This window comes from Ovis aries, chromosome 5 (genome assembly GCF_016772045.2).
Source record: "Ovis aries strain OAR_USU_Benz2616 breed Rambouillet chromosome 5, ARS-UI_Ramb_v3.0, whole genome shotgun sequence".
NCBI lineage: Eukaryota > Metazoa > Chordata > Mammalia > Artiodactyla > Bovidae > Ovis > Ovis aries.
Genome location: NC_056058.1, coordinates 91,671,662 through 91,685,627, shown reverse-complemented (window position 1 = coordinate 91,685,627; position 13,966 = coordinate 91,671,662). Strand labels below are relative to the sequence as shown.

At 38.7% G+C, this 13,966-nt stretch overlaps 1 protein-coding gene across 19 annotated transcripts in view; it reads left to right on the top strand.

Annotated features, from left to right (window-relative positions):
• Positions 1 to 12,248, top strand: part of MCTP1 (multiple C2 and transmembrane domain containing 1) — a 556,599-nt gene extending 544,351 nt beyond the window's left edge. For all 19 annotated transcript variants that reach the window (XM_042250767.2, XM_060416015.1, XM_042250765.2 and 16 more), the window contains 2 exons: positions 8,651 to 8,748; positions 10,263 to 12,248. In XM_042250767.2, coding sequence (XP_042106701.1) covers positions 8,651 to 8,748; positions 10,263 to 10,334 — 170 coding nt within the window. In that variant the 3' untranslated portion in view covers positions 10,335 to 12,248. The remainder of the gene's footprint in view (positions 1 to 8,650; positions 8,749 to 10,262) is intronic.
• Positions 12,249 to 13,966: the final 1,718 nt, after the last annotated feature.

Genomic DNA, 13,966 nt, shown 5'->3' with positions numbered 1-13,966 from the left:
ACATCTGGTTGTATAACCTGGGGTGGCCTCACTGGCAAGCTGTCTTAAACGTAATTCTCAGAGAATGTGTTTGGGTCTCTTGTTTCATCAAATAAAATAAAACAAAGAACAGTATTCCTTTAGTGGTAGGTGATTGCTGAAATATTAAACAAAAATTTAAGACATGGGTCTCACATGGGGAGACAGAGACCAAATCATAATTGCATTAGCTTATTCTGCCGAAATCCCTGAAGAAGAGCCCAGATGCTCTGGTTTGTGACCCAGTCTGTTGATTTCACAAAAAGCTCTTTGTTTACGTTTATGTGAATATGCTTGGTAATTTATTAAGTCCCATATAAATTTAACACAGTAGACTGATCCAATTGAAATTCTGCATTATACCATAGAATATGAAGAACAGATAACTCTAGTTTTATACATTATTTTGACATTTCTACCTCATCAAGGTTTTTTTTTGTATACTAGCTCCAAATTCACCTGTATCTGCTCCTCATCCATATTTGCTCTTCAGGTAGTGCAAAGGGTTCACTGTTGGATAATTTAGCTTGGGTAGATATGCCTCATTTTAATGGGTCTTGGCCGTTCTAATCCAAGAAGTGATCCAAGTCAGTCAATCACAGAAGCATCTTTTGCAAGCATTAAATTTAAATTTCTTGTAATTTAAAAGGAAAATTGGCTTCTAAAAATTTCAGTGCCAGAGATAGAGAAATGAAAACACTTTTTTCCGTGTGATGAAGATCTACTCTCCTAGCAACCTTCCAATGTGTATTGCAGCATCATTAACTATAGTCGCCATGCTGGATGTTATATTCCCTTGACGTTTAAAAATTCTTTCTTGTGCTGTGCTGGAACTTTGGGGCTGTGCGGGCTTTTCTCGAGTTGTGGCAGGTGGGGGCCAATCTCTAGTTGCAGAGCGCGGGCTCTAGAGAACAGGCTCAATAGTTGTGGTGCTCGGGCTTAGTTGCTCTGCAGCATATGAGACCTTCCTGGATCAGGGATCGAACCCACATCTCCTGCATTGGCAGGTGGACTCTTTACCACTAGACCACCAGGGAAGCCTCCTGTGACGTTTTATAACGGGAAATTTGTACCTATTGACTCCCTCACCCACTTCCCACTTGCCCACCTCTGTAACCATAAGTCTGTTTCCTGTATCTATGAGCTTTGTTTTTGTTTGTATTTTAAGGATTCCACATGTAAGTGGGATCTTGCAGTATTTGTCTTTGTCTGACTTATTTCACTTAGCATAGTGAATGCCCTTGAGGTCAATCCTTGTTATCACAAATGGCAAGATTTCAAATTGCCATTTATTATTTTTTTTAATGGCTCAATAATCTTCCATTGTGCGTATGTACACCACAGCTTTATCCGTTCACGCATGAACAGACACTTAGGTTGTTCTCTGTCTTGGCTATTATAAATAATGCTGAATGAACATGGGGGTGCACATGTATTTTTAAATTAGTGTTTTTGTTTTCTTCAGATAGATACCCAGAAGTAAGATTACAGGATTATAGTAGTAGTTCTATTTTGATTTTTCGAGGAACCTCCATACTTTATTCCACAGCTGTTGTTCAGTCGCTCAGTCCTGTCCAACTCTAGGGACCCCATGGACAGCAGCACACCAGGCCTCCCTGTCCTTCACCATCTCCCAGAGTTTGCTCAAACTCATGTCCACTGAGTCCATGATGCCATCCAACCATCTAGTCCTTTATCATCCCCTTCTCCTCCTACCTTCAATGTTTCCCAGCATCAGGGTCTTTTCCAATTAGTCAGCTCTTTGTATCAGGTGGCCGAAGTATTTTCCATAGTGGTTGCACCAGTTTACATTTCTTCCAACAGTGCACAAAGGTTCCCTTTTCTCCAGATTTTCATCAACAATTTTTATTTATTGTCTTTTTGATGATACAGTCATTCTGATAGGTGTGAAGTGGGATCTCATTGTGGTTTGTATTTTGCTTTTCCTAATGATTGGTAATATTGAGCATCTCATGTACCTGTTCGCCATCTGTCTTCTTTGGTAAAACATCTATTCATATCCTTTGCCTAGTTTTTAATTGGTTTGTAGTTTTTGACTATTCAGCTGTGTATGTTTTTAATGTATTTTGCCTATTACTCCCTTATCAGATATAGGATTTGCAAATATTTTCTCCCATTCTGTAGGTTCCTTTTCATTTTGTTGGCTTCCTTTGCTGGGCTTTTTAACTTGATGCAGTCCCACTTGTTTATTCTGTTACCACCTATGTTTTCTCCTAGGAGTTTCATGGTTTCAGGTCTCTCATTCAGGTTTCAGTCATTTTGAATAATTTTTATAAATGGTATAGTAGTCCAGCTTCATTCTTTTGCTGTGCCAATCCAATTTTCCCAACATCAATTTATTGAGGAGACTGTCCCCATTGTATATCCTTGGCTCCTTTGTTGTAAACAATTGACCATATATGCATGTGTTTATTTCTGGGCTATCTTGTTCCACTGATCCATGTCATGTTTTTATGCCAATACCATACTGTTTAGTTATAAGAGGTCTGTAATATAGTTTGAAAGCAGGGAGTGTGATAGCTCCAGATTTATTCTTTTTTAGTATTGCTTTGGCAATTTGGGGGACTTTTGTGGTTCCATACAAATTGTGGGATTGTTTCTATTAAAATATGCCACTGGAATTTTGAAAAGAATTGTACTGAAGTTGTAGATGGCTATGGGTAGTACGGACATTTAACAATATTAACTCTTATAATCCTTGAGCAGGGAATACTTTCTCATTTATTTGTTTGGTCTTCAGTTTCTTTCATCAGTGTCCTGCAATTTTCAGTGTACAGGTCTTTGACTTTCTTGATTAAATTTGTTATTAATTTCTCTGGTAGTACACTGTAGTATATAGAAATGCAATAGTATTTTATACATTGCTTTTGTATCCTGAAACTTTACTGAATTCATTTATTAGTTCTTAGAGTTTTTTGATGGAGTGTTTTAGATTTTCTATATATAAAGCCATGTCATCTGCAAACAGCGACAGTTTTACTTCTTCCTTTCCAATTTGGATTGTTTTAAAGTCTGTCTTATGTAAGTTATAGCTTCCCTTGCTTTCTTTGGATTTCCATTTGCATGGAATATTTTTTTCATCCCTTGACGTTTAGTCTCATGTGTCCTCACATCTGACTTCATCTCTCAAAGGCAGCATATAGAAGAGGCTTGTTTTTTTTTAATTCACTCAGCCACTCTATGTATTTGGATTGGAAAATTTAGTTCATTTAAAGTAATTATTGCTCTGGATATCTACTGTCGGCTTTTGCTATACGATTACTGTGAGGCTTACTTATAAAAACTTAAGTTTGAATGCATTTGAAAGTTCTAGATTTTTATTGTTTCCCATGTTTCATATGTTACATTTTACCTTCTTTAAATTAGTATGCTGTGTATACTTTAACTATTATAATTTTACTATATTTGTTGTTTAATCATCATAATAGTTTTATAAATGATTAATCCACTACATTTTATTATGTATTTACCTTTATTAGTGACATTTGCACGTTCATGTGTTTTCTTGCTACTTATAGCAGTTTTTTGGCTGAAAGAAATCTCTTTGACATCTGTCATAAGGCCAGTTTAGTGATGATAAACTCTTGGCTTTTGCTTGTCCGGAAAACAATTTTTCAGTTCTGAAGGATAGCTTAACTGAGTATTCTTGTTTGGAAGTTTTTTTCTTTTCCTTTCAGGTCTGTGAAGTTTCTCCTCAAAAATCTGCCAGTCTTCTGGAGATTCTCTTGTATATGACAAGTTGTTAAGTCTCTTGATGCTTTCATTATACCTGTCTTTAACTTTTCATATTTTAATTATATGGCTTGATGGGGGTCTCTTTGGGTTTCTCTTATTTGGAACTCCCCAGGCTTCCTGGATCTGTACGTGTTTCCTTCCCCAGATTAGGGAAGTTGTCAGCCATTATTTCTTAAAATACATTTCCTGCCCTCTTTTCTCTCCTTGTCTATGACTCCCTATAGTGCAAATGTTAGTATGTTTCACTGATCCTCTGTATTCTTTTTCATCTAGCTTGCTGTTGAATCCCTCTAGTGTATTATTTTATGCTTCAGCTCTGTGTCTTCTATTTGGTACTTCATCTGTTATTTCTTCATTGACGTTCTCACTGTGTTCATCCATACTATTCTGAATTTGGTGAACATATTTATGAGCATGACTTTGAACTCCTTATCAGGTAAATAACATCTGTTTCATTAAGGACTTTTCCCCCTGAGGTTTATCCTGTTCTTCCGTTTGAAACATGTCCCTCATTTTGCTTGAATCTCTATGTAGGGTCCTATACGTTAGATGAAAGAGCCACCTCTCCCAGCCTGGAAGTAGCGGTCTTGTGTAGAAGATGAACCTTATTATCCAACTTTGCCTTAGCTCTCAGTAGTTGAGGATGTGCCAAGATCTGTGGGTGTCTTGAACAGGAGGCACTCAGTCAGCACCTAGACTCAGGCTCACTGAAAGTCAGCCCTTTGGGCTGCAGCTTTTAAAGCAAATACATACAGTGGGGCTGCAAATATAGGCCCAGTTGGCTGCCAGAGGATCTGGAGGTGTCCCCTGGGTGACAGGCACAAAAATTGGGGCTTTGGGTGAGTTTGTAAGCTCCTTTCTGGGAGATAACTGATGAGCTGTGGTGAGGGAGACTGGCAATGACAGCACCCCCTGGCCTCTGCTCCCTGAGAGTCCCTCCACAGGCCTTCAGATGTGTACCAAAGCTGAAAGTGGTGCCTCAGGCCAAAGCTCCAGAACAAGCATGTAGGAGTCTTTCATAGAAACACTGGGGGTGCATTTCAGTCTCCTGTTTGTGCAGTGCCCTGGTGGGGGCAGCTTGCTGAGACCTGTCTCTTGAGTGTTACAGTTCTAGCGGAACCAGGCACACCAGCTCCCCTGACCTCCAGAGTCAGGTGGTTGAGGGGTATCCCCTGGGTGGCAGCTGCAAAAACTGGGGCACCAGACATGTGTAAGAATGCCCTCTGAGGTGTCTGGAAGGGTTCACAGTCAGCTCTTAGATGTGTGTTTAATTAGAAGCCTGCCCCTCAGGCTGCAGCCATAAGCTTACAGGCCTGTTTCACAGAGAGACTAAGCTCCTTGGTCTATACTTTTTGCTGTGCCCTGAGGGTGTCAGAACTCTTTTCTCCATTGGTCACAGTCCTTTATAACCTGCAAACATCAGGCCCTCTGGCCACCAGAACTAGGCAATGTAGGGGTGCCTCCTGAGAGCAGTTGCAAACACTGGGGCACCAGACAAGGCTCTGGGAGATGCTGGCCGGCTGGAGAAGGCAACGACTGCATCCTCCAGCCTCCACTGTCTCCTGACAGCCCTTCCATAGGCTCCTCTAAGCGAGCCAGACAGTAATCCTGCCACTCAGGCCAAAGCTCCCGGACAAGCAAATAGCCCCATTCTTAGAAAGGCTGGGAGTGTGTCTCAGTCTGCTGTCTGGTTCCCTGGGAGTGGTTGTCTGCCAAGAACTGTCTCTCCAAATGTCACAGTTCCACAGACCCAGGAATATAAGTCCCATAGCCTCCAGAGCCAAACAAACACTCAAGGGGTATCCCCCTGGGTAGCAGCCACAAAACCCAGGACACCAGACAGATGTAAAAGTTCCCCTCCAGGAGATACTGGTGTTCTGAAGTGCAGTGCAGGCAGAGCTCAGAGATGGGACTCACCAGCTTCCATCCCCAGAGAGTATCCCAGCAGGTCCCTGCCTCTCTGGCCAACACCTAAAGATTAGTTGATGGACTTTCTTCACACTGAACCTGGGCATCTTTCAGAGAGTTGCGCTTCTGTGCTGGGTCCTGCGATGAGTGAGTACTCATGAGCTCTTTAGGAGCCATTTTCCTTTCACTACAGGCTTCTGGGTCCCATGGCTGCAAGCCTATTGGTTTTGAAAGCCAGGTGCCTTGAGGGTTCATCTCTCAGGAGAAGGTCTTAAAAGCTGAGGTGCCTTACATGGTATACAAAAGCTACTTCTCTCTTGGCTACTCTGAGAGAAGCTCTGGGTTTGTGAGCTTCCTCCTGATGGTGGGTAGCTGCACTGGGCCTGGGGTTATGGTAAGATTGTCTCCAAGAGGTGAATTCATGATCCTAGGCTGCCATCCTGAACTGCCTCATAGACATTAAACCTCGGGCACCAGATGTGTGACAGCTCCCCTCAAGGAGATGCTGGTGCTCTGGAGCATGGCAGAGGGTGGGCATGAAGACGGTACCAACTGGCTGGAGTGAGGTAGCTGGGGAGAGATGGTTCCTGCCAGGAAAGAAAAGAAAAAAGATGGCTGCCAGTCTCTATCCCCCAAGTAGGCAGGCTCCTGAATGTTTCACATCAGATGTCTTCACTGAATGACTTCCATTCAGAGCTTGGAGGCAAGCAATGATCCTTTCCCACAAAAGGTCTGGTTGCCCCTGGATCAGCTATTTACATGCTGGGTCCTGGAGAGGGTAAGTCTGAACATGCAAGTTGGTTTTCAAAGCTATGTGTTTTGAGACAAAAACTGAGAGCCCAGAAAAACCCCAAGCATATATCTAACCAGGGAGCCAAGAATACTCAATGAGAAAAGACAGTCCTTTCAATAGATGGGGCTGGGAAAACTGGACAATCACATGTAAAAAATTAAACTTGACTCCTATGTTACACTAATCAAAAATAATAACTTGAAATGGACTGTAAGACCTAAAACAATGAAACTTCTGGCAGAAAACATTTTTTAAGAAGTTCCCTGACATGGATCTTGGTAACAGTTTTTGCAAATCACATCTAAAGTACAATCAACAAAATTAAAAACAAACAAGTGGGACTCTATAAAGCCAAAAAGCCTCTGCATTGCAAAAGAAACCATCAACAAAGTGAAAAGACAATCTACAGAATGGGAAAAAAAATACTAGCAAACCGTATGTATAATAAGGGGCTAATATCCAATAAAGGCCCCATATAACCCAAGAGCAAAATAATCATCATAAAAATGGACAAAGGACCTGAACAAACATATTCCCAAAGATATGTATGAATGGCCAGCAGGTCCATGAAAAGATGCTCAATAACCCTAGCCACTAGGGAAATGCAAATTAAAACCACAATGAGATAGCATCTCATAGCTGTTAGAATGGCCATTATTAAAAAGAAGAGAAAAGGGAACCCTTATACACTGTTGGTGGGAATGTAAAGTGGTACAGCTACTACAGAAAACAGTATGGAGATGCCTTAAAAATAAAAACATAGAACTACCATATGATCCAGGAATTACACTTCTGGGAATTTATCCAAGGGCAACACAAAGACCAACCCCAAAAGATATCTACAACCCCATGTTCACAGAAGCATTATTTACAATAACTGATTCATGGAAACAACTTAAGTATCTACTGGCGGATGAATGAAGAAGCGGTATATGATGAAATATTATTCAGCCATAAAAAGACGAGGAAATCCTACCATCTGTGACAGCATGAATGGATTTGAAGCCATTATGCTGAATGAAATAAGTCAGACAAAAACAACTATATGATTTCATTTATATGTGAAATTGGGAGGGAAAAAAGCAAAAGACCACTCCCCCCAACTTATAGAAAAAGAGAAAAATTCTGTTATCTATCAACATATGAGATGATGGATATGAACTAAACCTATTGGGATAATCATTTCACTCTATGTGTACATGAGACCATCATGTTGTACACCTTAAAACTTATACAGTGATATATGTCAATTATTTCTCAAAACTAGAAGGAAAAAAAGCTTGATGTTTTGGGGGCTTCTCCCTCTAGGTACAATTCTTAAGAGTCAAGGAAGCCTGACGTGGAGGTTCAAACCCTCACTCCTCAGAGAGAGCTCCCTCCTGACCATGGGTTGTCAGGCTAGGAGTGGAGTTTATGGTGAGACTGTGCCCCTGCCTCTCCTACCTGCTTCAGTGTGGGCCTTCTCTTGTTGTTGGTGTGTAGACAGCACTCAGCCAGTTTTCAGGTTATTCGCAGAGGCAGCTCCATATGCAGCTAGAAATCCCCTGTTGGTGGGTTTATGATGCTTATGCGTCGCCATCTTCAAAGCTTTTTATGTTTTTTTTTAAAAAGCTGGTGGTAAACCTTTTCTAATTCCAGGTCAGTTTAAAATTAAAAAAACAAAATACCAGGTCATGCATTTTTGAACATTTATTTGCATAACAGGAACACTTCCCCACCACTGGGAAAAAACAAACAAACAAACCACCAAAAGTGTCTCTGTTGAAAATGGGGAACCAGTAAGTCAGATTTCTTGCCTTAATCCCAATCCAAAATGTAGGGTAGATAAGTTTTATCATAGATGAAAAACTACAACAAAGCTTCCAAGTATTTGAGGGGAAAGACAAGATAGGTCACTGCTTGTGCCCTTTGTTTCCCAAACAGAAAGCCTTTCCTGCTGGGAAGAAGCCACTGAAGCACAAAGAGAAAAACAGAGCAGCCATTGAGTTGGAAGGTGGAAGGAAGGGAGAAAAGGGAGGGAGAAGACTCGGTTTTCTGGTTCAGTCAGTCAAGGCTGAAAATCAAGGCAGCTTAACCTAGATCTTCAAATCACCAACAATACTTTTTTGCCAGAAATGTACCTTCAGACTCCAAACTGTATAGGTTTCAGTAATATCTGATCTGTCACTTTTTCAGGAATCAATAAATTTACAAAAAAGCTTCGGAATCCGTATGCAATTGATAACAATGAACTACTCGATTTCCTTTCCAGAGTCCCTTCAGATGTGCAAGTGGTATGTAGATTTTATTAACTATTATTGTAGGCATAATTCATTTTATTGGGCTTCAGAAAATATTTGCTTTTTTACTAATTGAAGGTCTGTGGCCACCCTGTATTGAGCAAGTCCATTGGTACCATTTTTCCAACAGTATTTGCTCACTGTGGGTCTGTGTGTCACATTTTGGTAATTCTTGAAATGTTTCAAATTTTTTCATTATTGTATTTGTTATGGTGGCCTGTAATCATTGATGTTACTGTTGTAAAAAGATTAATGCTTACTGAAGGTTCAGATGATGGTTAGCATTTTTTTTTTTTTTTTTAGCAATGAAACACTTTTAAATTAAGGTATTGCTTTTATAGATGTAATGCTATTGCATACTTAATAGACTTCTATACATCATAAACAGAACTTTTATATGCACTGGGAAACCAAAATATTCACGTGATTTTACTGCAATGGTCTGGAGATAAACCTCCAATATTTCTTAATCCTGTATCATTTTTAATGTAGTATGGCACTGGGTTTTCACGTTCATATCCATTTAATTTTGAAGGTCTTAGAAGAGCCAGGTAAAGTTAATAAAGCCTGTAGAAGATTTTGCCACTCAGGGATTAGTCCAGTTGAGGTGTTATCCAACAAGAAACTTATAGAGAGAGCATTGCATACAGAACCTACCGGGTGTCAGGGAGGGAGAGCAGTCCTCCAAGGAAGATTCAGCTGGAGTTTGTGAAGGGAAGTCACCATTACCTGAAGGAGGAATTAGGAATACTAGATGATGAAAGCAAAGTGTGGCAGCAGACAGTGAGAAAAACACTTCCCTAAATAAACTGCATGAATTAGGTGAGTTTTAAAGATGGCTATTTTAGAGATAAATAAAGGGGTGGGGGGGACAGTAACTGATTTTTTTCTAAAACTTTTTATTTTACATTGGAATACAGACAATTAACAACGTTGTGATAGTTTATGGTGCACAGCAGATTGACTCAGCCATACAAAAGTAACTGAGTTTTTAAAATGGGGGCATATCTTAATCCTTTGAGGTTAACTAGTGCCCATTAATCATTTAATATTTTCAGAGTAAAATGAGAAATGTTTTTATTCAAACTATTGAAGCTGGGTTGCAACAGTACCTTTTTCCTTTGCTTCTGCTGAGTCTTTGATTTGGTATCTGACCCGAAGGTGGGCTGGATGGAGATGAAGCTTATATTAAACAAGCACATAATAAATTGCAAAGAACCATTATTCGGCCCTGCAAAATAGATGGAGATGGTTCACATGTGTATGGGTAGTGGAGATCCTGGCCTGTCAGCAAAGTTCCTATCAGGGCTCTCGTCTAGTTTCTGGTGAGATTTCCCTTGACTCTTGCCCTGTCTTTCCGTTGTTTTCTGCATCCCAGCTGCAGGTCTCGTACAGCTTCCAGAGTGAGCACTTTTCCCCCAAGCACAGTCTCTCAATTCCTTTGCTTTTCCTTCCTTTGCCAGAAAGTGGCCACCTGACCAGCCTTTCTCTGAACTCTGTTTAAACAGGTGCAATACCAAGAACTGAAACCAGATCCTTCTCATAGCCCATGTAAAAGGAAGAAAAACAATCTTGGCTAGCCAGCTCCCAGCACTGGGGAGACCAGCATCTGTGTGGGAGGATAAAAGAAAAAGACTTCAGCCTCAGCAGCACTTCCTTTCTTTCTGTTTTTTATTTATTTTGCCTTTTTATCATGATTGAGAGAATTTGTAAATAGTGTACAAAGGCGTATGTCTTTGAAAATATACTTCCATTGTACAGAAACAATTTGATAAAGGTTTAGCTATTGCTGCCTGAAAGCCTTGCTAGCTCTGGATAATAATATAACACTGGAACAACAAATGTAAGAATGGTTAACATTGGGAGATACATACTTCTCTAATTACAAGTGGAAAAACTAGAATATTAGATTAAATGCTCAGCTGTGCTCTGATTAAATCTACATAAAATGTAAATGTCAATTTGAATTTAAAGTTTTTTTTTAATGTGACTATTTTTTACCTGAAAAATAATCCATTACAGTTTTCTATGTTTTATACATTTCAAAAGGGAGGGAGGGAATCCCAGAACTTAAATAATGGAACAGATGCATTTCAACTTACATAGGTTCAGATCCTGATATTCATTCCTGTGCACATTATTTAGCTATGACTAGGCTGATTTTAAGCTAATGAATGAAAGTATAGTCACCTCAACAAGAGAATTTTCCATACACTGATATCCTACAAAGAAAATTTCCAAATCTTCTATCATTCCATCTAAAACTTTAAAATGTCTACAAGATGATACAAAAAATACTGCCATGTTTATAAATGATTGCCTATAAGGATTTTTATACCAACCACTATTAATTTGTACCAAGTCAACAAACTAGCAACCCAGTTCAGTTGTCAAAAATCTAGCAAATTAAATTCACATTGCTTTGATGTCAGATTATGCCTCTGTGCATTTAAAAATATTTAATACTCAAGTATTTCACAGAAAAAAAATGTATGTACTTTCTCATTAGGTTATTGAAATGTTTTAATGCATTTATGATTTTTGTTATTAGTATGAATTTTAATGTAGAGGAGAATGCAGTGTACTAAGTGATATGCCAGTGTCTCATTACATTCATTTTTAGAAAAAAATAATCATTCCTGAAAATGAGAATGCATGAAAACCTATTTTGTAAAATAAACTGCTTATGGGGAGGGGAAAGTTTGCCTTTAAAAATGTTTCACTATTACCATAGAATCTATACTTAAAAACTGCATTCCCAAGACTCTCATGTAGTTTTTATACCTAACTTCCTGATCTATCAAGGGAGTATACCTCTAGAGTGAAAACTTGGTGAGGATGTCTTACTTCCCTGACTTGGTAGGGGACTAAGCTTGGTTTAAATTGCTGCAGACAGGTGTTTTGTACTACTTTATTAATAATGGACTGGGATAGGGTGAAGGTGAGGGTTATGCTGGAAAAATGCAGAAAAGCTAGAGCAAGAAATATATTTCATTCTAAAAGAAGATACTTTAAAAATAAATTTAATCCCAAAGTTGATTTTTAAAGCATTTTTATTTTAAAGCTATGTTGTTAAATACTATTTCTTATGATAGAACCATTTTGATCTGTTTATTACACTATGCTTAAAAGAATGTTAAATTCCCTTTCTACAGAAAGGCCTTGACCTCAGTATGTGCTATTTAGTGCATCATGTTTATAATGACATGCTTACGTCCGCATACCATCATTATTTGTTGCTAAGACATTATTCTCCATGAAGCTGATGTTATTCTAGAAAGTTTACTGATAGTATAATCTGTTTGAAGTAACTTTTGTGTGCTGACATTGTCTACTCAAGTCTACAACCCTGATATTCTACCACCTCAGATGTGGATAGTAACCATTAACAGATGACTGATTTCTCTGTTTCATTCTATCAAATTTCAGATGTTTGGTTCACTGGTAATGTTGACTATTCACTGCATTAAATAAAAAATAATCTTTTCTAAGAATAATCAGTACTTCTTTTTGGTGTTGAGAGAGGAATGATGGAAGATTATGTGTTTGTTCTCATATAAGTGATACTTAAAGAAACTCTGGTTTGGCTTGGGGAAGGAAAAACAAAACACGCTTTTCCTGAAACCTCGACTGTTGTTAAATAAAACCCAATACTTCTGGAGGGGTAAGTATCCAGTGATGCTGCTGGAGGAATTAAGAACTATGTTGAGGCATGAAAGTGATATTCGGAGGAATCGTCACTGCTTTCAGAAACTACCACACTCACAGACTGGAAGCAAGAGGCTGTGACTAATAGAATTTTAACCACTTCTTTCCCCTTCTCCCCAATTCTGCCTTTTTAAAGCTGCTTAACCTGATTTGGTTTTGAGAGATCTGTAAACATGTAAATATTTTAAGATATCTTAAGAGCCTGGATGTCATTCTAACACCTATTTGGACTGTGATATACAGTAGTCACATGAACATTATATATATATAAAACTATATATTCCTCAGGATCTTTTAGTGAGTAAATTTATTGAAAGTCATTCATTATCCAAACTACTATTATCACCACTAACTGTGGTAATTTATAAGAAATACATAAGATTTTTCCATTTATACAAAGAATGTGGTACTTGTTCATTTTGGTACTGTTCCACACATTCAAACTGATAGATGCTGTCGGGATTCCAAATTAATTGTGAACCTATGCACTAGGATAATCTGAAATGAAAGATTCTTTAAGTGACTCTGCTCTGTGTTATTTTTATTCAGTACCAACTATACAACTTGCTCTGTCATAGGCAATGGTCAAACCAATGCAAATATTAAAATCAAATCCAGAGCTAAAATACAGAGAGAACAAATTTTAACCCAAGTGATGATTCTGAAACTATCTCTTAGAGAATCTCATTGTATTAGTTTCTGAAAGTATCTTTTATGGAACCTTACTGTGTTATTCAAAAGTGAAGAAAAATTTAGTAGTAAGTTCTCTTATCCAGGGACCAGGTTCCCATTTTGATCTCAATATCCAAATATCTACAATGCTGAAAGTGGTCTACTTCTATGTTAACAGGTCTTATTCAAAGGCTTTAATTTCAGTTTATATACTTGTTGCTGTTGCTGCTGCTGCTGCTAAGTCACTTCAGTCGTGTCTGACTCTGTGCAACCCTGTGGACGGCAGCCCACCAGGCTCCCCCATCTCTGGGATTCTCCAGGCAAGAACACTGGAGTGGGTTTCCATTTCCTTCTCCAATGCATGAAAGTGAGAAGTGAAAGTGAAGTCACTCAGTCGTGTCCGACTCTTAGCTACCTCATGGACTGCAGCCTACCAGGCTCCTCCGTCCATGGGATTTTCCAGGCAAGAGTACTGGAGTGGGGTGCCATTGCCTTCTCCATATATACTTGTTAAATATATTTAAATGTTTATTTTTGAGTTTTGTAATTAGCATTAAAAATAAACCAAAATATAAAAGGCAGTTACTGCTCCAGAAATATACAAGACAGCCATCATATTTCTTGCAAAAGCCTCAGGTATTATCAAATTAAGGGTTAAATTTGGGGCTTTAAACTATGACTGTGTGTTTGTGTACAGATACCTATTTATGTGTTTCATCTATGTATCTAGAATCAGCCTTTTCTAACTGCTTGGTCAAGTATGAATTAAAGCAACATAAAAAATAATGAAATGAATACTTACAGTACTGTCACTCCTTTGGATTATAATTCT